This window comes from Mchenga conophoros, linkage group LG4, assembly GCF_057382185.1.
Source record: "Mchenga conophoros isolate Kocher_MC1m ecotype Shallow Benthic linkage group LG4, M_conophoros_male_GT1.1, whole genome shotgun sequence".
Classification (NCBI taxonomy): Eukaryota; Metazoa; Chordata; class Actinopteri; order Cichliformes; family Cichlidae; genus Mchenga; species Mchenga conophoros.
Window position 1 is genome coordinate 18700495 of NC_140529.1, and position 20488 is coordinate 18720982.

At 42.4% G+C, this 20488-nt stretch overlaps 1 protein-coding gene across 1 annotated transcript in view; it reads left to right on the forward strand.

Annotated features, from left to right (window-relative positions):
* xylt2 (xylosyltransferase II) overlaps positions 1 to 20464 on the forward strand; it is a 23813-nt gene extending 3349 nt beyond the window's left edge. The window contains exons 2-11 of the mRNA XM_085270788.1: positions 1052 to 1547; positions 2288 to 2463; positions 3881 to 4083; positions 12710 to 12790; positions 13136 to 13352; positions 13737 to 13913; positions 14345 to 14601; positions 14700 to 14895; positions 16394 to 16727; positions 18100 to 20464. Of these exons, the coding sequence (XP_085126914.1) occupies positions 1052 to 1547; positions 2288 to 2463; positions 3881 to 4083; positions 12710 to 12790; positions 13136 to 13352; positions 13737 to 13913; positions 14345 to 14601; positions 14700 to 14895; positions 16394 to 16727; positions 18100 to 18422 (2460 nt within the window). The 3' untranslated portion in view covers positions 18423 to 20464. The remainder of the gene's footprint in view (positions 1 to 1051; positions 1548 to 2287; positions 2464 to 3880; positions 4084 to 12709; positions 12791 to 13135; positions 13353 to 13736; positions 13914 to 14344; positions 14602 to 14699; positions 14896 to 16393; positions 16728 to 18099) is intronic.
* Positions 20465 to 20488: the final 24 nt, after the last annotated feature.

Sequence of the window (20488 nt, forward strand, 5' to 3'; positions counted from 1 at the left end):
AGGTGTGATTTCTACTCTAGTGAGACTGATTCACTCAAAGCTTTTGCTTTGAAACCGAGCCTTAGATGTAAAACTTAAACTGGGTCCTCTTTCATTTTGATACAACATCAGTTTAGATGATAACACACTATTCTCTATGATGCATTCTTTTGTTTTGTTTTTTGCACTTGAGGAAAGAGACCTTTCTAGCTTTCATTAGTGTTTACATAATTTTCCTGCTGGGGAAAACGGGCAGCTCTGCACCTGCCCCAAAGCTGATCTTTCCCTTTTATGTTGACATTTTCACAAAAGTATAACTATATGACAAACACTGGGTGGACTTAACATTTAGAGATTTTACGGCCAGAGACTGCAGCAGTGGGACACTTCACTGATTTTATTATGTCAAAGCATTTATAAGAAGGTCTTATCTTGAGATTTTAAGGAAGCTCTCAAGCCCTGGTTTGATTTTTAAGAGGTTACAGTCAAACACTATCAAAGTTAGTGCTTTACTGATTTTTTTTTTATTATAATAAACTAAAATGATAGAATATTGTTGTTAATTTGTCACAAAATCCCCCTGAGCTCTTTGAGATAATTTTAGCACTAAAGTGCAAGTAAATTTGCCACATTGTCACTTCTTAATGTGTGTATGAAGGGGCTGTAAACATGTGACCTACTTGCATGTGTGTGCATTTTTCCTGCCTGTGATTTCGGCCAGAGGGAGGAAACTCAGGTCGGTACAGTGAATCACTGGAATCATGTGTGACTGTCCACTTTTTGCAGATTAGCTCCATAAAAAGGCAGAGACTCAGCTAAAAATAACCCAGATCGGCAGAATGAAAAAAACAAAAGCAAGTAAACACATCCTTCCCTCTGGGGATCTGTCTACTGCTGCCCTAGTCGAGGTCTTTGTTTACCTTATGTGTCATTTCTGTGGATTCATTATGATTCATTATGACTCCAAAGAAATAACGCCTCCTCTCAGTAGTGGTTGTCCAAGATAACCTTATGGAATGACTGGCAACAGAGCAGGATTTAAAATATGTCTCTGCTCTCTCTCTTTCCTCAGAGAAAACTAAGACAGTCTAAGCTGCCTGACCACGACAACCAGGACCCCAAGAAAGACAACGCACAGAATTCATTGTCGGGGAGAAACAAGGGAAGCAATGGTGCCAGTGCACTGAGGAGAGGGAGCAGCCGCCGTGGAGGGAAGCCCAACATCAGGCTGAAGACCCCCCAGGAACGGGGAATGACAGGGGTTGGAGTAGATGGTGTAGTCCCCCACGATCTCTCCAGCAGCCGTAACCTTAGCGAGATCCGCCCAGACGGGGCAGGCAAGTTACCTGCTGCTGCCATACCAGGAGAGCCAGGCAGCGTGGACGGGGCGCACCAAGCCCCCAACAGTGACTTTGTGCCTAAATGTGATATCATAGGAAAGGATGCGCTGTCTGCTCTGCACCGCGCCGCGTCACAGCAGTGCAGACAGGAGATCGCCAACATCGTGTGCCAGCATCAGGCCGGGCAGCTCATGCCAGAGTCACTCCCTCAGTTCTGCCCTCAGCTTGGTGAGAACCCGCTAAAGTTTGCATGAGTATTTATAATCACGTGTAGTCTACAAACTTCAACGTGAAAGGAGATGAATGTAAAAAATGAACAAAATGACACTTTTTGACATTTACTGTAATTTTTACTCACCAGTGCATTTTCAGTCTAGACATTCTTTGTTGCCAAATTTCCTTGACAGTTATAGGATAATTTTGTTTTATAGATTTTGTTATTTTTCAGTCTAACAATGTTGTAGCTGTTACAGTTTTCTTTGGTACATAATTAAAAATGTACTAAATTCAAATACTAAAAACAAAAAGATTTGACCCACTATGATAAACAGCAACAAATAGCTGTTTCATGTCCTTAACTCAGAAGAATCTTTCCATCTTTTGCCCATTGCTATGCTTAGTTTTAGGGTTATACATTATAGATCGTCAAATGTCTCTGATTGTATAGCCACATTTAGGGAACTTGTTTGCAACTGCAGTATAATGCAGGGGTTGCACAGGGCCAAAAGACTCAACCCACGCCTCTGGCTCAGTTGTGCCATTACTGTAAATGCAGCTTGCAGTGTTGCTGAGTTGGACGCTTTGTCAAAAAGGAAAGTAATAGAAAACCCTTTTAGATTTTGAATACTTCAGATATGTAACATGGTAAAATTAAATCTCTTTCAATCCATTAATAGTGCCTGTTAAACAGCTAGCTTAGAGGTGCCCCCAAGCCTACTGAGTCATATTTGTCTGTCCTATTGGGACAGGTGTGTCACACCCAGTTCAGGCTGTTGGTGAGCTGGAAGACAGCCTATCCGAAGTGGAGAACCCCGTCAGAGTGGCTTTCGTTCTGATGGTCCACGGCCGTGCTGTACGGCAGCTCAAACGTCTCATCAAAGCCATTTATCACCGTGACCACTATTACTACATCCATGTGGATAAGGTAATTACAGAGCTTCAACTGCCATGCAGTCTCTTTAGACAGTATTATTTTTGGTGCTTAAATATTATATTAAACAGTATGTGTTTGGTGCACTCACAGATGCTTTTCCCAGTTAGATCTTATTTGCATTATGAAGGTTAAATTTATCCCACGGGTCTCACAGTGTAGTAAAGGGGATTAGCCTGGATAGAGCAAAGTGTGGTTATTCTTAGGGGCTGGATTTAGTGGAGGAAAGGTCTGCTGTCATGTGCAGCCGGAAGGCAAAAGACAAATGCACGGCTGGTACTGAGGCAGGGACCTCAGGTGCGTTCAGCAGAGACAGCAGAGAAACAGGTGCCTGTTCTCAGTGCACCTGTGTTGCCGGAAAGGTTGTGGAGACGTAGGGAGTTGCTCTGTTCTGCTGCCAAGGGACGGCAGAGCAGCTCACCGGAGGCAATGATGGATAAGACGTCAGTAGGACAATCACACCACAGACAGTCTTAGATACTTTGCTTGCCTAACCTCATCCATCTCAGAGGCAAAAGCCTGTTTGAGAGATGAGGCTGTAAAACAGGTCAGGTTTGTCCTAGAAAATGTCTGCCAACTGCTCTGCTCTCTCTTATCCTGTCCTCTTCTTCTCCTGTTTAAAGGCGAGTACTGAGTTCAGACTACTCTTTGACCATTCGTTCTCCTATTTTCTAATTTCTGCAAAAAAACTGTATACCCTTTTCATACAATCTTTATGTCCTCTTTTAAATATACAAGACAGAATCGATACCCTTTATTCATGCTTTGCTAAACACAATTGGACTTTGTGTCCCCAAACAGTCACTTTCGAAGTGTCTGTGTCTCCCTAAACTGCCCATTTATTGCTTCACAACGTTTATTAGCTCTCCTTATTTGTGAACAGGCCCCTTGTTAATTAGGTTATAATTAATCAGTTTAAGTTCCAAGTAGAAATAATAAAAAGAATTGTTGAACCTTCAGTTGTTGGTTTCTTGCATATTTTAGACACTTGCAGTGGTCACATGTTCACTCACTCAATTTTTAATACCGCTGCATAAAGCTTGGCAGCTCAGCAGCCTCTATTTCTTCCTTTAATCCCCGCACTGTGGTTTGTTCCAGATTATCTTTTAAGCTCAGTTCATTTATTTTTGTCTCACCTGCAGTCACCTAAAGGAGGAACAGCCAGCAACAGAAACTAATTTTGATTCTTCCTCTATCGTCATTATGACCCACAGCACAGAGCACCATGTGGCTGTTGTTCTTCTCAGATCAAATTCTCTTTCAACAGGAGCCAGTTTTGTGTGATGGTCTTGGCACAGTGGCAGCTGCAGCTCTGTGAGAACAAAGCTAAAAGTAGATTATGCTTTTGTTTCAGAAGCAGCCTCTCCTCATTTAACTCTTTAACTGACTTTTGGTTTTAAAACTCTGACAGCGGTCTGGCTACATGCATCGGGAGGTCCTGCAGATAGCCCAGCAGTACCCAAATGTGAGAGCCACGCCATGGCGCATGGTCACCATCTGGGGAGGAGCCAGCCTTCTCAAAGCCTACCTACGCAGCATGCAGGATCTGCTCTCCATGCTGGACTGGAAGTGGGATTTTTTCATCAATCTTAGTGCCACAGACTTTCCAACTAGGTTGGTCACACACACATATATACATAGAAATAAACTCAACAGCTAATCTTTGTTGCACTTTACCTAAGGTGTACATTCACTCCCACATTTGAGCCTAAATCCATGCAGTGCAAGATTAAAAAAAGATGCTTTGAGTTTAGATGGGTTACTGAAGAGGGGACATAGATATGTGAGGCAGGAGTTGCTCAGTGAATCTCAGGCCAAGTGAAAAAAAGAGGATTAGACAGATTGTCAATGAACGTCTGCCACAGAGGGTCATGGGAGATCAGGATGGTCATAAACTGTATAAATTCAAGCTTTTACCTGAAGCCCTAGTAATGCCCAAAGCTGTCTTTGACTCTCTCTCGCCCTCTTGCTATCAGTTCAGTGTCCTGCCATCAAAAGCAGTGCTGAGACGTGTGGGTGTGTAGTGAAACATTGCAGCATGGTGTTGCTTCTGCTCCTGTCAAAATCATTGAACCGCCATGTTAAAACAAAAGAAACTTAACAGCTGGTTACACCACTTATCTTTCATAATCCCAAACAGAAAAGGGTGTCTTGAGCCATTTTCACTCTGTCACAGTGAAGTTTATTTTAGAGCTAAAAATAAAAAAAAGCATTTTAGTGTGCACTACCTCTTTAACCTACTTTGTGTTTGTTGTATTCCCTCAAAGTTTGTATCTTGAGCCATTTTTCATTATTTTTGAATGCCTCTTTCCCTTTTGCAAAACTGCACCTACAATTACGGCGCTTTTTACAGCAACATTACAAAGAAACTTAACAGTTGGCAGATAAGAGAATCTAGTGGCAGCTTCAAATGAATTATTTTGGGCATGAATCAGTTTTGGCTGGCTTGTTTCTGGGGCAGCTTTGAACCCCTAACAAAGCAGCTGTTAGTCCACCTGAACCATCTCAAGGGGAAAAGGCTTGCTTGGACACAGCACAGAAAGACAATGTTTTCTGTGCTGTGTCCAGAGTAGTTTATTTCAGCTAGCACAATACTCATAACACAGTCCAAAGAACCCTGTAGATGGCCCTTTTTTTGGTCTCCTGCTTCAACATAACCTTTCCTCCTGTTGGGGGAAAACTCTGTAAAAGACCCAGGAGAAATAAAGACACAATGAGACAAGATCACTTTTTATGCTTTAACGTGCACACGGGTAAGCTGTTCAGAACAACTCACAACGTGTACAGAGGCTGGGCACTTTTTATAGGAAAGACAGTGAGAACAGGATAAGAAAATACAAAACAGATAAAATAAACAACTCCATATGTGGCGCTAGTCTTGTCAGCAGAGAGCTGGGAGAAAGCTGTGAGAGATAAAACAATCTAAAACAATATGTCCCAAAACAGTATGTCTTTGCTGAGAAAGTCTAAAAAGATAATTCTAAACTAATCTAACCATAGACAAAAGGGCATGCTTGCACATTTAAAAGAAGGTAAAGAAACATAGAATCATTTTTCCTGTAACATTCCCTCCTGTTTTAACTTATTTTAAATGTATACAACAATTGTCTGTGAAGGTTATTTATTAAGTATCTTAAGCAATTTTTTAATTTTCAAAATGTCAGCATAGCAGAAATGGAAATCATTTGGTCTAAAGAATAAAACAAAAGAAAATCATAGTAAATGAAAATCATAGTAAATGAAAATCATAGTAAATGAAATAACAAGTGGAATAAACAAGAAAAAATAAAACTAAACTACAAAAAATAAAGGATAAAAACCTTATGTTTAAAAGGATGAAAACCTTATATTGTACCTGCATAAACTACTAATGTGTTAATCAGTGCATGATCACTTGACAAGTCATTTTTAATCACCACGTCATTCATTAGCAGTTATTACAAGTTCTCCTCTAACAGAATTGCAACGGGATGCTGTTCTTCTTGAGGCACGGCAACATAAGCAGTCATTGTAGTTGTTATCATCTTTGAAATCATTACTCTTAGACATGGCGGTGTAGCTGCTCCAGATGTGTGGTCAGTGACATATTTCTGCAGAATGGTCAAATTCTGCAAAGCTTCATAAATGTCTCCGCTTACAAACTCCTCCTTGTGATGCTGTTAGCAGGTCTAGAGTCAGTCTGTTCTGCAGCACCATCGTTCTGATGGCCTTCTGTTCTCCTGCTAAAGCCGGTCCCAGGGTCTTTGTCAAAGTTGATGCGTCGTAGCAGAGCATATCGGTTGATCTCCACATGATCCCGCACCTCGGCAGCTCCAATGCCGGGGATCAAGCTCTGTAAGAATTTCACTCCTCCTCAGATGCGAAACTCTGGTTCCTTTACTGCTTGGTGCCGTCCGTGCACATCCTGTCTGGTACTGAGTCTTTGTTTGTAGTGGCATCCGGTAGATAGGTGAGTAGGCAGCTCCCCCACTGCCCGCGATCCATTGTTCATCACACATACTGGCAGTTGCGCTGCGTTCAGTTTGTTTAGTAGAATTACATCAGGCAGTGGGTCTGAGACTTGGGGCCAGGTCAGTAGGTAGGTCTGTCCGGAACAGTTCACATTTGTGGGTGATGATGACCTCCAGGTTGCTTTTGCTGGGATGCTGTAGTTGGCCTTGGACCAAAGAGTACCGTAGCCTGGATGTGTTGCCAGGCCCAACAGACACCAACTGCGATCTTCAGGTATGCTGTACGGCCACAGGCCAGACGTCTGTGAGGATAGGGGCATATGGGTACATGCATAGCAGTCAGTTTTATTATTCCAGTGAGCTGTAGTGTTCATAAACTGCCACCAAAAGTTAGTGGCGTAGCCATGGGGAAACTTGGTGTACTGTCCTTTGTCATACAGTGTCTGCCTTTTCTTCATATTGCGTGACTTGTTGTCCCTCACGGAAGCAAAGATGAGGAGCCCGGCCATGGTCAGGGCCACTGCAGTTATTAAGAGCCACCACCTCATGACGACGGGACACACCCTCCTGTCGCGAGTAGACCCCCCGGCCAGGAAAGCTGACCCCTCCACCGGGCGAGATCACAACAAGTGGGCAAGCCTGCTGTCAGCTGTGTTTAGATGGCTTCACTTACTCGCCTGCAGTGACTCTGATGGATCCAGGATGGTCGTTCCGCAATTTTGCAAGCGGTCGGTGTAGTGAGGAGGACTTGGTATGGCCCCTCCCACCTGGGTGTGCTCCAGTTTTTCCTTTGGAGCACCTTGATCAGAACCCAGTCACCGGGCTTTAGTCTGCAAGACACTGGAGAAACATCATCAGGTTGTTGATTATGTACAATGATCTCTTTGTTTTCCAATAGCTTAGACATCCATTCTGCTAATGTGTTTTCTCTGATTGCTTTGTCTATTGGTTGACTGGTAATAGGCAGTGGAAACGGCCTGCCATGAATGATTTCAAATGGAGTTAGTTTATGGGAGCCTTGCGTTAAGCGCATCCACATTTTCACTAAACCCAAACATTCAGGCCACGGCCTTCCTGTTTCTGCCATGCATTTCCTGAGCCTTTGTTTTATAGTGCCGTTAGTTCTCTCTACAAGGCCTGCGCTCTGAGGGTGATAAGCACAGTGGTGTTTTATGCTGAAACCGAGTGCTTCAGAGACCTTAGTGATGACATCATTTACAAAATGAGTGCCGTTGTCTGATCGTATCAAAGCTGGGATGCCATATGTGGGTATGAAGTGATTGCACAGACACTTTGCTACTGAAATTGCATCTGCCTTTTTCACTGGATAGATTTCCGGCCATTTTGAGAACACGTCTATAACCACTAGGGTGTATTTTGACCCTTGACATTCGCTTAGTTCAATAAAATCCATATGAATTGTGTGAAAAGGATGAGGTGGAGTGGGAAAACGGCCTCTTTTTGGTCGCAGATTTCCCTGAGCATTATATTTTTGACACGTCATGCACGTTCTGACAAATTGTTTTGCTGAAGTTTCAAAATTTACAGTGTAGAAATGAGAGTTGACAATACAGGTCATTCCCCCCGATGACAAATGCGTATAGCCATGAGTCACTAATGCCGCCATCTTGTGGAGAGATTTTGGCAGCACTGGCTTGCCATAACACATCATTAAATCGTTTGTCAGAACTGCACCGTGTTTTAGCCATTTTGCCTGCTCTGCTGTGCTTGCTGCTTTTTGTTCATTTTTCAACACATCCAGTGGAATCTGATGTGTGTTTACTGCCATCAATGTGATGTTTGTCTTTTGTGCCGCCTGTTTTGCTGCTCTGTCAGCAAAGTTATTGCCTGTAGCAATGAAAGAGTCAGTAGGCGTTGTAAGAGGTTGGCATGCTGAACTGGTTTTCCGGTTGGTGTAATCATTCCTCTGGTTTTCCAGATTTTTTGCAAAATGATGCACAGCAGAGAAAACATACTGGCTGTCTATATAAATGGTTATTTGTTTATCTTTGTGTATTTCACATGCGCAAATCACAGCTGACAGCTCAGCGCTCTGTGCAGAATATGAAGAAGAAAGTGGTTTTGCTTCTATTATTTTACTATCTGTGGTTACTGCGTAACCTACACAATTTCGGCCTGTGCTGTAAGGTCAAGTGCTGTTCTCCTAGCTTCCACACTTGCTGATCATAAGGTGGATCTGGGCCTGGAGTTTGTTTAAATCTCAGAATGTTGTGATACTCGGTCGGTTTCTGGAAAGTGGATGTGGCGGGTGTCATTTAGCATGCACTCAGGTGTAATACCAGAAAAGAATGGCATGACTGCTATCTTAAGTTTTGTCAGAGCGTCTCTACCTAGCAAATTTACTGGACACGACGGGTCATATATGCATTTAATAAAGCACCTGCGGCCACTTGCTGTATGTACTAGTTCTAAAGGGGGCAGTTAATTGTTGTACAGTTGTGTGGCCTGAAGCTGACTTTACAACTAATTTGTCCTTTGAAAACTGTCAGTTTAAGTAGCTGCCTCAAAACTGTTTTGCATTATTTCTCTGTGGCCTACTCCTACAATCTCGTGTGAAGTGACCTTCCTCTCCACGGTTCTAGCAGGCGTTGTCTCTATGTTATCTGCTGTTTCTGCGTGGCTGTCTGCAGCCTTGGTGTTTGTGACTTTGCTCGCCTCTCTGTTCCTGATAGCCACCTGCGAATTAGTGTTTTAGTCTGTTGTCAACACGTCAGCCTTATTTCTAAGTTACAGAATGCTTCTTCTCCTTTTTTTTTTTTTTTTTTTTTTTTTTTGGTTTGGGAGAATAGATGCAACTCTACATTTTCACTTAAGGCATTTTTAGATAATTTCTAGTTCTTCAAACAATTCATGGATCTCACACATTTCAAACTTTCAAGTTAGGGTTGTTTCCCATTTATACAAATATATATATATTTAACTTTGCATTGCTCACAGCTCATAGCTCTAAACCTAGGCATTTTTCAATCATATGCCTAATCACTATGTGTCACTGTGATTCTCAAGTATTGTCACAAGTTTGTTTAAATTCGTTTCCAAAACCAACAAAATAATCAAACGAAAACAAAAAACATAAACGTGTCAGGACACAAAAGAAAAAAAAAAAATGCTGCCACCCGAACAAGGCAGAAGTCTGCATATGTTGGCTTGTAATAGCATGCAGCTTGTAACATGGTAGACTAATGTGCCTGTGTTAATTCAGCTCCATATTATTGTGTGAAGTTGCACTGGGTTGGGAGTGGTTTTGTGTGTGTCACATTTTTGGTGAGCCAATGGCTGGAATGGGGTTGGACTAATTAGAGGCAGGTGTACTTGATTGCACTGACACACTGGTCTTCTTATAGCCCACACTACAAACACTGCTGTGTTGTTTTGTCTCTCTGTGCAGGTATGTAATGTGATGAAATCAGATATGTTTGGGATGGATGGGTTTTGCCCTAGGAATTTTATATTAAGTGTGTCGTTTTCTCTCTCTGTGCAGGCCAGGGCCTATTATATGCCACAGCCTAAAGGCAGCAGAGTTGCAGAGGCTTGAGTGACCACTGACTATATGCTTGCAGGGTGGTGGGTCTCCAAGGACAACTTCTAACCCTGTTAAAGGCAACATGTGGAGTGCAACTTGGCTGTGTGGCATAGCTGGCTCTGGCCTTGGGACTGTGTGTTTTTATACAATTCTTAAGTGGGACACTGGACTGTTTTATCTTTTATCTCTTGATATATTTTTTGTCAATAAATTATCTTTTAGAATTTTATTGACTGACATCTTTTTGCCCATGGCTGAAACGGTTGGTCAGACCTAGAGTCTTTCTTTGGGTGTGTTACAGCAGCTTCTGCTCTAAAAGAAACAAATAAATAAAAAGAAAAGAAAATGTGTAACATGCTCATCAGCTTAGCAGTGTCTACATATTTAATTCAGCTTCTCAATCCTGTAGTTGTAGCTGTTGTCTACAGGGTTTTGCTTATTGGTTGTTATTATAGGTGTGCTCTATATCTCAGCAATGTGTCATTCTAGGATGATAAGTTTCAAGCTGGTCAAGTGCCTCTATGCACTTCATTAGTTTAGTTATTCTCTGTATTGTCTTCATCTCACATGTCATTACACTGAGTTTCAGCAAACCTTAAGCTTGATGCAGACTACTGCTTAACAATTATCCACCTCACATCATAACCGATTAAGGTGCCTCTTCATATTAATATTATGTCATTGTTAATATTATCCTCTTTGTCTTATATAACAGCAATAGCATATTATAATATTTTATCAGTGTGTACCACTATACTACTCCTGAGCCAATTTGTTAGTTAGGATCATCTTATTCAGCAAACAGATAATTTAGAATTCATCCAATCTGCGGTCACATTTGTTCTCTCTGTTGCATGGCGGACCAGGCAGTTCTATTATAATATATTATTTATATTTTATTTTGTATCCATCAAGGGCTTCAGATGACCTGCAGAATCATCCTTTTCCCAGGGTGGAGACAGTTACCTTTTCACACACTGTCCTTGGCTGAACAATGACACAGTCTTAATATACCTTATTTATTTTATTAAAATATTTTCGTGTGAATTATTTGCTTTATATTCATTTTAGACATGCTGGGCATGGTCATCATGCCAACTGTGTTTCATTGTTAATATCACTTTACAGGTTGTTATCCTTGCTATTATTAATTTCAAATACTCTAAAGATAATTTCTACTGTAACTTTCCCTTTGTTCATCTTTATTTCGTACTTTTTATATTTATATCTACTCAGTGGGGTCTGTTTTCAACCCTTTTAAACTACTACAAAACTGTGATCTCTAGTTTTCACTTAATAAGGGATTATTAAGTTCTTCCTGATATGGGTGTTGCTGCAGATGCGGCTGCAGGAGTGAGTGATGGTTTACTAAAAGGATTGTGGGAACTGCACAGTGTCTCGTCTTCTGGTTTTACTAAACTGGCAGTTGAGTTCTGTTCTTCTGACTGTTTATATTTTGTTTTCTTAAATCTCTCAGTTTACAGACACTGTTTTTGTCCGGCGTCTGGACTTTTCTTTTCTCACCACTGCTCGTCAGCAGGAGTGAGTTTTAATTTCACTTGCTTGATTACCCATCTTATTTATGTATTTACTTATTTTTGTTTAAGTAATATATACACAATACAGCTGCTATCACCTTCGCTGGTATTAGAGACGAGAGTGGTTGCTCACACGCCCTTCTACTTTCGGACTATTTCCAAAAGCGGTGTGAACTTTACGAGACGGAACTCGACCGTTCTCTCAACTCACCAGCACGTCAGTGAACAGCAGTAAAAGAAAAACACAGTAGGAGCAGCTCAGTCTCTTATTGGACCGTGAAAATTCAGCTTGCTCCATTAATTAAAACAATACACACATTCACAGCTTCGACGCGCGCGCGACCAGAACCCTTATGATAAGGGGAGCTCCCAGAGCTACTTACTCCCTAGACCCAGTCTAGACCCAGCTGGGGGAGCTACCCAGAGCTCCAAAGCTACCAGTCGACGAGCTCCCAGAGCTACCAGTCGACGAGCTCCCAGAGCTACCAGTCGACGAGCTACTTCCGCTATTTTAAATTCCCTGAATTCAAAATGCGCTTTTACGCAAGATTGTGTCAGTGTGTCTGTATCTACCTGGTCAGTGTCGCCGGGTCTGGTCCACCTCGATCGGGTCCCACCACCGTGGGTCGCTTTCTAAGACGTTGGCCAAGACCCGAATTTAAACGCTCCTGGACTTTTATCACACACCTGGTGTGTGAGCTGTCGACAGACGAACAACGTGGACTGGTCACGGAGATGGGACACGATGGAGGCGCTCCGGCTGTCGAAGGACCAAGAAATGTTGGGGGAAAACTCTGTAAAAGACCCAGGAGAAATAAAGACACAATGAGACAAGATCACTTTTTATGCTTTAACGTGCACACGGGTAAGCTGTTCAGAACAACTCACAACGTGTACAGAGGCTGGGCACTTTTTATAGGAAAGACAGTGAGAACAGGATAAGAAAATACAAAACAGATAAAATAAACAACTCCATATGTGGCGCTAGTCTCGTCAGCAGAGAGCTGGGAGAAAGCTGTGAGAGATAAAACAATCTAAAACAATATGTCCCAAAACAGTATGTCTTTGCTGAGAAAGTCTAAAAAGATAATTCTAAACTAATCTAACCATAGACAAAAGGGCATGCTTGCACATTTAAAAGAAGGTAAAGAAACAGAATCATTTTTCCTGTAACACCTTTCAATTCTCACCATAATGCCCTCCTGCAGGACCAATGATGAACTGGTGGCTTTCCTGTCGCTGCACAGAGATAAGAACTTTCTCAAGTCCCATGGGAGAGAGAATGCCCGGTGAGTTTGCTACATAAAGGCAGCACAGTCTGCAAATACTGACATCGGGATGGCATTTTGACTTATAATAAATTACATTTGACACACCTTTTAATACTACAGAAAAACTGTAACTGAACAATGTTAATGAATGAAATCACAAAAAGTTGCTCTATAAATTCTCAGCAAATAGAAGTGTATTTAAATATTGCTGCAGATACAGATGAGCTGGGGAGCAGAGAGCTCTGTCAGATCCATTATTTAATGCAGTGTTACAGTTCTTTATCATTTACTGCGATGAATGGTGCAAATACCTTCACCCGTGTCTCTTCCACCCATCATTTTCAGCTGTGTCCTGTGTTCCAGGTTTATTAAGAAGCAGGGCCTTGACCGTCTCTTCCACGAGTGTGACAACCACATGTGGCGTCTAGGCGAGCGCAACATCCCCGAAGGCCTGGAGGTCTCAGGCGGCTCCGATTGGTTTGCACTCACCCGCCGTTTTGTGGAGTACGTCATCAACTCCCAGGACGAGCTTGTGTCGGGGCTGAAGCAGTTCTATTCCTACGCTCTGCTTCCTGCTGAGGTAAGCGAGCTGTAGGCAGTCTGTTTATCTCCCGTTGTTGAGACAGTTTCATATAGAAGCCTGTCTCAGGCTCATTGTCCCCTGCCAAGTCAGAAGAGCCTAGCAGCAGAGATAATGTAATACTTTAAGCTTTCTGGCACAGCGTGCAGCAGAAGTGCAAGATGAGGAGGCTTCGCTATATTTTATCTGTGTAGTTTGGTCTCAGAAGAGTTGTCTGTTCACCGCTATAGAGCTGTGACCTTTTTGTAATTTAGAGTGTGGTTAGAAACAGTTCATAGGTATATTTGATGGTTTACACAAGCTTAATTTGGACACAACACTTGGCCACACTGTTTTCTCACACAGTGAAGAAATAACGTACCTACTCCTATCCTTTCTTCCCAGTCTTTCTTCCACACAGTGCTCGGGAACAGTCTCATGTGTGACACCCTGGTGGACAATAACCTGCGCGTCACCAACTGGAACCGTAAGCTGGGCTGTAAATGTCAGTACAAGCACATTGTTGACTGGTGTGGCTGCTCTCCCAATGATTTTAAACCACAAGACCTCGTTCGAATCCAGGTGAGTTCAACAGAGGATGCCACTTTAAAACAAAAAACAGGGCTGGGTGATATAGACAGAAGCCATATACACTCAGTGGCCACTTTGTTAGGTACACTTTGCTAGCACTAGGTTATATTTAAAAACATTTTAAATATTTCTTTCCTCAATCAATTAGTTTGTATTATTATCTGGCTCCTGGAGTTCTTTGGGGTTAGTTCTGACTGCAAGCAAGGAAAGGCACACAAAGTAGACTAATGAGCCCTGTTTCTGTAAGATGGGAAATCACAGTTTTTGTCAACAGAGTCCGGTGGTTTTGAATAAGCACAAGGGCAGAACTGCAGATACTTTCCAGAAGAAGGGCTTTATTTAATGCTAAATCAAACTGACTTTAACTAAATTCTAATTCTTTGTCAAATATGTTTTTGCTATTTTCTCTTCCTCATCCACAGCAACTGACCCGTCCAACATTCTTTGCCCGCAAGTTTGAGTCCTCGGTGAACCAGGAGGCCATAGACATCCTGGACACTCACCTGTATGGCCAGTATGCTCCAGGAACTGTTGCTATCAAGGCATATTGGGAGAGCCTGTTTGAGCAGCTGGATGGCGTGGGCTCTCTCAGTGACGTGGCTCTCACGGCGTACTTGTCATTCTTTCGCCTGGGCCTGAAGAGTTTGGTGACTGCTCAGAGCAACGTGAAGGCCTGCAGGTGGAGAGTCTGTTCTGCTTTGCTTTGTTATTGTCACTAACACAGCACATAAGCTATTTTCTTTGTCATGTTTAATTTATCTATTTTTTTTCTCCCAGGTTTGAACCAGTAGGCGTCCCTCTATCTGTGCATGTATACTTTTATGATGACCGTTTCCAAGGGTACCTGGTTCGCCAAGAAGTCCAGGCAGTGGAGTCAAAGGCCAGGGAGACTTTGGAGATGTGGGCAGTGCCTCAGGCTACACTCGTCCTTGAGAAGAACCTTAAAGAATTTGAAAGGCTCAAGAATCTGGAAGTAAGCACTCTTTAGGGTTTTTTTTGTACAAACTTTCAAGATCAAGACAACTGCAACATGAGGAAGATTTTCTAGCTGATATCTAAAAATTAGGGTGGCTGTATCAGGCGTGATCTGACAAAAGCTAAACTGAAGTTTAATTAGTTTAACAAAAAGTATGTTAATACTGGAAGAAATGAATATTCACTCACCTTCTTCAGACAGAAAGGAGTGGGTCTCTTTTGTAGTGTTGTCAGTGTTGTTGTATTATGTGTTACATCCCTCTGCAGCCCCTAATCATCTCAATGTTTTCAGCTGGTGCTAATTGGCCACACCTAGTCAGGTGTGGATAAAAGCATACCTTAGGCAAGCTTCCTGGGGGAGCTCACTTGCCTTTGCCTTGGTGGCACCAGCTGTTTTAGCCAACCTGCTGTGCATTTTAGGATTTAAAACCTCTTCTCACTAACACTCTGGTATTCATCTCCTTTTTTATGTTGCGGCTTTGAGCCGGGTTGTAACATAAGGCTTTAATCCACAAGGTTCAGTAAAGCAAGCATACTAGTGACCACCCACAAAACGGAGAGCTATGGCCACACAACGATCACATCAAGGGTTGCTCAGCACCCCTCAGTGTTATTGCCATCACCTGGCCAACAACACTCACAAGTGATCCAACAAAAGTAGCCATATTTACCACAACACTAAAGGTCACAGCACAAAGCACTCACCTCACAAGGATCTCATTAGCATCCATCAACACTGACATATGCACACACAGTATACATTATGCCAACTTAAAAATGGCCTACCTGCCTCAGGCACAAGACCATAATTATTGAATGGTCTCAAACCTCCTGCCAAGTTTGCTGCCACTGATTTACTATGCACAACTCCCAACCTAAGATGCTAAAAACAATAAAAGTTTACCTGTCTAGTCTTCAGTGGTGTACCGGACTCGAGGCAACTTTAAACGCCAACTCGAGAGCAGGCAGCAGACCAGAGATATAGTCTCCTACCAAACTCTGTACCCCCACCCAGGATAACCACCAAACACAATAAACTAAAACAACAAACAAGTGCTTCGATGGAAGGGCAGCACAGCCACCCAGCTGAAACACACTTACTAAAGGGACGTAGCTCAATCACAGTGAACACCTTCACTCACCCACTTAAAAGCAATACAAAAAACTGATATTCAGTCTCCACAAAAATGTCCGAAGATCCCGGATGAGCCCCCACTTATGTTACAACCTGGCTCAAAGCCGCAACATAAAAAAGGAGATGAATACCAGAGTGTTAGTGAGAAGAGGTTTTAAATCCTAAAATGCACAGCAGGTTGGCTAAAATGGCTAGTGCCGCAAAGGCAAGTGAGCTCCCCCAGGAAGCTTGCCTAAGGTATGCTTTTATCCACACCTGACTAGGTGTGGCCAATTAGCACCATTGAGATGATTAGGGGCTGCAGAGGGACGTAACATATGTCACATAAATTTTTAAAAATGACTTTTTTTGTTATCCTAAGATCGGCACAGAGTGGGATCCCAAAGAGAGGATCTTCCGTAACTTCGGTGGGGTGATCGGCCCTTTGGATGAACCTCTGGCAGTCCAGAAGTGGGCACGTGGTCCGAATCTCACCGCCACTATTGTGTGGGTCGACCCGGCTTTGGTGGTGGCGGCATCTTATGACATTACAGTGGATTTGGATGCAGAGTACACACACTACAAACCGCCACTGCAGCACCCCCTGCGGCCGGGCACCTGGACGGTACGGGTATTAAAACAATGGGAGCGTGTGGCAGAAGTTCACTTTCTTGTCATGCCGTTAACTTTTAATAACAAGGAGCCGCTACGCAAAGGTGAGACATGTATTTATAGCTCTTCATTTTCATTTTTAATTTGAAAAGATAAGGCTGATGTTTTTCTTTATTTCACTTTCTGTGACAGAATCACATGATGAAACACCAAATCAGTCAAGCACTACATTTTCCCTAAATACTTGTTCAGTCCTGTCTGTCGCGATCACAGGGCGTCTCTGTGCCCTTTAAAAGTCTTGAACTTCAAATGTTTTCAGTCATGTCATTCCAACATTTTGTGACACACCATTTCAGGCTTTCACACATTTGGTTCACACAGAAGTTAAAGCCATACTGTTGTTCAGTCTGCTGTAATTGGTAAATGTAAGTGGATGGGTATCAGGTGAATGCATTTATTTTTGCTTCTTTATAGTTTGTCTGACCCTTTCAGGTCAATTTTTGTGAATGCAAATGGTTAACAGTAACAGCAAGTTTTTGTTTATGTCCGCAAACATCTTAAGAATCCCTGAGGCCCAATTGGAAGACGATGCAGCTGAAGATGGTAGAGAAGAAGGAGGCCTTGCTAGTTTTACAGTACCACTTTTAAATAGCTGTCCCAATCAGTACTCTATGGAAAAGAGAGCATGCAGGTTTAATGACAGAAGCTTTTCTAATACTGATTGCTATTGGTGAATAAAGCCAGTCACCAAAAAAGCATGCTGTGCTGAAAGTATTTTTCAGGACATTATATTTTTGTTTTGTTTTCACATTATTAAAACCAATTTCCTAATATTCAAATATGTGTTTTTAGGTAAACGATGTCAGCACTCATAACGCTATTTATTGGGTGTTTTCCTGCCCCTTTATTTATTTAATTTATTTTTTAAAACTCATTTATCATACCAGTCCATGCTGATATATCGGCAAGAAACTAATGTTGGCTATTAAATTCTCTACTTTCCACTATTTTAAACCAATATTATTACATCAACTTAAAAAATATGATTTTCACCTTTGATTTCTGTTTCCAGCATGCTTTATTTGGAAAACAAATGGCAATATAAAGGTTTTAAGAAGTAGACGCACCCCTTAAAGTGCCCAAAACTACTCTCTCTCTCTCTCACACGCACACACACAGAAGTTTGGTGTTGCCTACAAGCTTCATCAGCTACAGTAAATAAACTACAATGCTGGTGTGTTCTGTAATCAATGACCATGCCTACCTGGGCAAACATGGCATCGGCTATGTCAGACTGCACAGTTGATGGTGTTCATTGTTAGTCTTAATCTTTGCTTTGGATTTATTGGGAATAAAAACATGCAGAATGTCCCCGGGCGTACATTAGTGCTTGATCATTCAAATCTGAAAACTTTGGTGGATTTTTCAGACACTCATGTCATCTTCTTCTGATTTTTTTCTCTCCTTCTGTTCTAGAAGAGGACAGCTGGCTTCATGCAGGACCTCCAGGGAACTTGTACCTGGAGCAGAGCTTCCAGCAGCTGAGCTCAGTGCTTAAACTGCCTCCCCAAGAACCTGCCATGCAGGTGGCCCAGCGTAATGCCCAGTTGGTGGGCCAGGCCCTTGATGCATGGGTGGACACTTCTGTTGAGTCCTTCTGGGTTATCGGCGACTTGTGTGCAACACAGACTTCCTCATGCCCAGCTTTGGGGTCTTGTTCCAAGACTGCCTGGAGCCCATTGTCCCCAGACCCTAAATCTGATATGGGCCCAGTGAAAAGCGATGGGCGGATCAGGTAGCCCTCAGAGAAGAGAGACTGCAGACGTGCGGAGAAAACCGGAGACTGCTAGGAGACCTGTGTGAACCAGGACGTCTCCGAGGTCGGCTAAGAGCTCAAGGGCACATAAGCAACGATAAGGAATCTTCCTCCACCGAGGAGCCGCGTCTTTCTCAGCGCCACAGTAATACAGGCTTGAAAGACAAGAGCATGACTGCTGGAAATTTGCACATAGGAAACTGCAAGCGCCTAGTCTTGTAGCACCGCTTACTGAATGGGTACACGGATGCCGGGTGTAACGTGTTATTTAAGCTGTCGCACAGGTTTGCGGTCATGATCCGTCTGTGCCGGAGTTTCTTTAAGAAGTGTTCAGGTGCACAGTTTTCCTGCACTTCGGTAGAATCAACAGGCTCAGTGCCGTGCTCCGTCTTCTTTTCGAGGGAGAATCAAACCTGTGAATCATGTTATTGTGCTTATTTTGAAGCATTATTATGTAAGCATTAAGGAACAGATAGATGAAGTGCACTTTACTGTAAGACTTTGGTTTTACACAGAGGTCACTAGGTTACAATGTGAAGATTAGAAGGTAACGGTTAAGGTCATTTCTTTCTTTCTTTTTTACAATAGGAACAAACTGCCACTCCCTGTTGCACAGACGCATAAAATTTTTGGACTGTAACACAGAGAAGGAAGAGTAGTAAAGAGAGTGGGGTTCTTGTGTATCCTTAGGAGTCTTGTGCTTTTTCTTTTTAATATATTATTTGTGTCATTTTTTCACATTTTGTTTGTTAATTCGCAGAACTAGCTGCTAAATTGAGTTAAATTTTCTGTTGTTGCAAAAAAAGGCTCTGAGCTAAACGTCTGGTCTAAGGAAGTGCCTGGACTGCTGGTGCAGATAGCAAGGATGCATTCACAGTTTCCCTGAGATCATCTTTGTAATACGTCTTTAACTGAAAAGGAAGGATGTGCAGTGTGCATGAAAGCTCCAGAACAACAGACTGTGGACCTTAAGTCAGGACTTTTACTTCCGCTGTTTGACCTGTTTCTTATCCACTCTGCTAAAGCGACTCTACTGAGCTGAAGGAAATGTGGGTAAAAATAACGTTTATTCAGATTACTCTCGGCCCACTGGGAGAATTGAAACCACTCTGTTTATATGTTAGCTCAGCATGTAGGCTGGAAATAGGAAGAAGCGGGCAAAAGCCAAGACACTCTACATCTGAAACGCAGCTGTTTGTTTGTTTTTGTTTGTTTTTTAAACAACAATGTCAGTGGAAGAGAATTCATTCTGTTTTACCTGTCGGGACCTGTAAGGCCCTCGTGTCTGTACCCTGGCTACTCCGTGTCATGTGTCAACACGTTCACATTTAATTTGTTACGGTGAATTTAATTTCAACTTTTTGAATTTTGTATGTTTTCTTTGTTTGTTTTGTTTTTCTTTTTGAGTCCACCGACCCAGAGTGGTCACGAGTGTATCGTCCATTTGTTTCAGTGTGATCGAGACTCTAAGATGCCTTTATGTCACAAAGCTGAATTGTTTACTACGGGATGAAAGCTTCCACAGATGTGCAATCAATGCCTTTTCAGATGATAGTGAAACCCATGTCTGTGATTTGGTTTGTTTGATTTCTTTTTTACTCCAACGTTACGTGTTTGTTAAGTAACAGTTGGCCACCGTGTGAGTTTTAAGTGACCTTGTTTACCTCGATCAGTACAGTTGCTTCAGTGAAGCCCCAGTTTTATTGGGATAAGGGAGCAGATGAATGGGTGTGACAGATGTTATTTTTCTATCCTGTTTGGGAGGAATTATGTTTGTTGTCTGTTTATCTCTCAGCACTCTAAACTATTAGAGCTGCTCTCCACTCGTGTTACATTTGTCCAGCTGTTCAGCGTCATTTGATACAGACCTTTATTGTTTTTGGTGGGTGGGAAGTTGAGGTCTCCCTCCGTGCCGCTGTGATATGCAGCAGCCCGGCTGGTGAGTCATCCAGAGCTCTTATCTGGAAAAAGCTCATAGGACAGATCTGACTGACTCAATAAAACAAAAACAAAAAAAATTAAGATGTTTCCTTATTTTCATTCTTAACA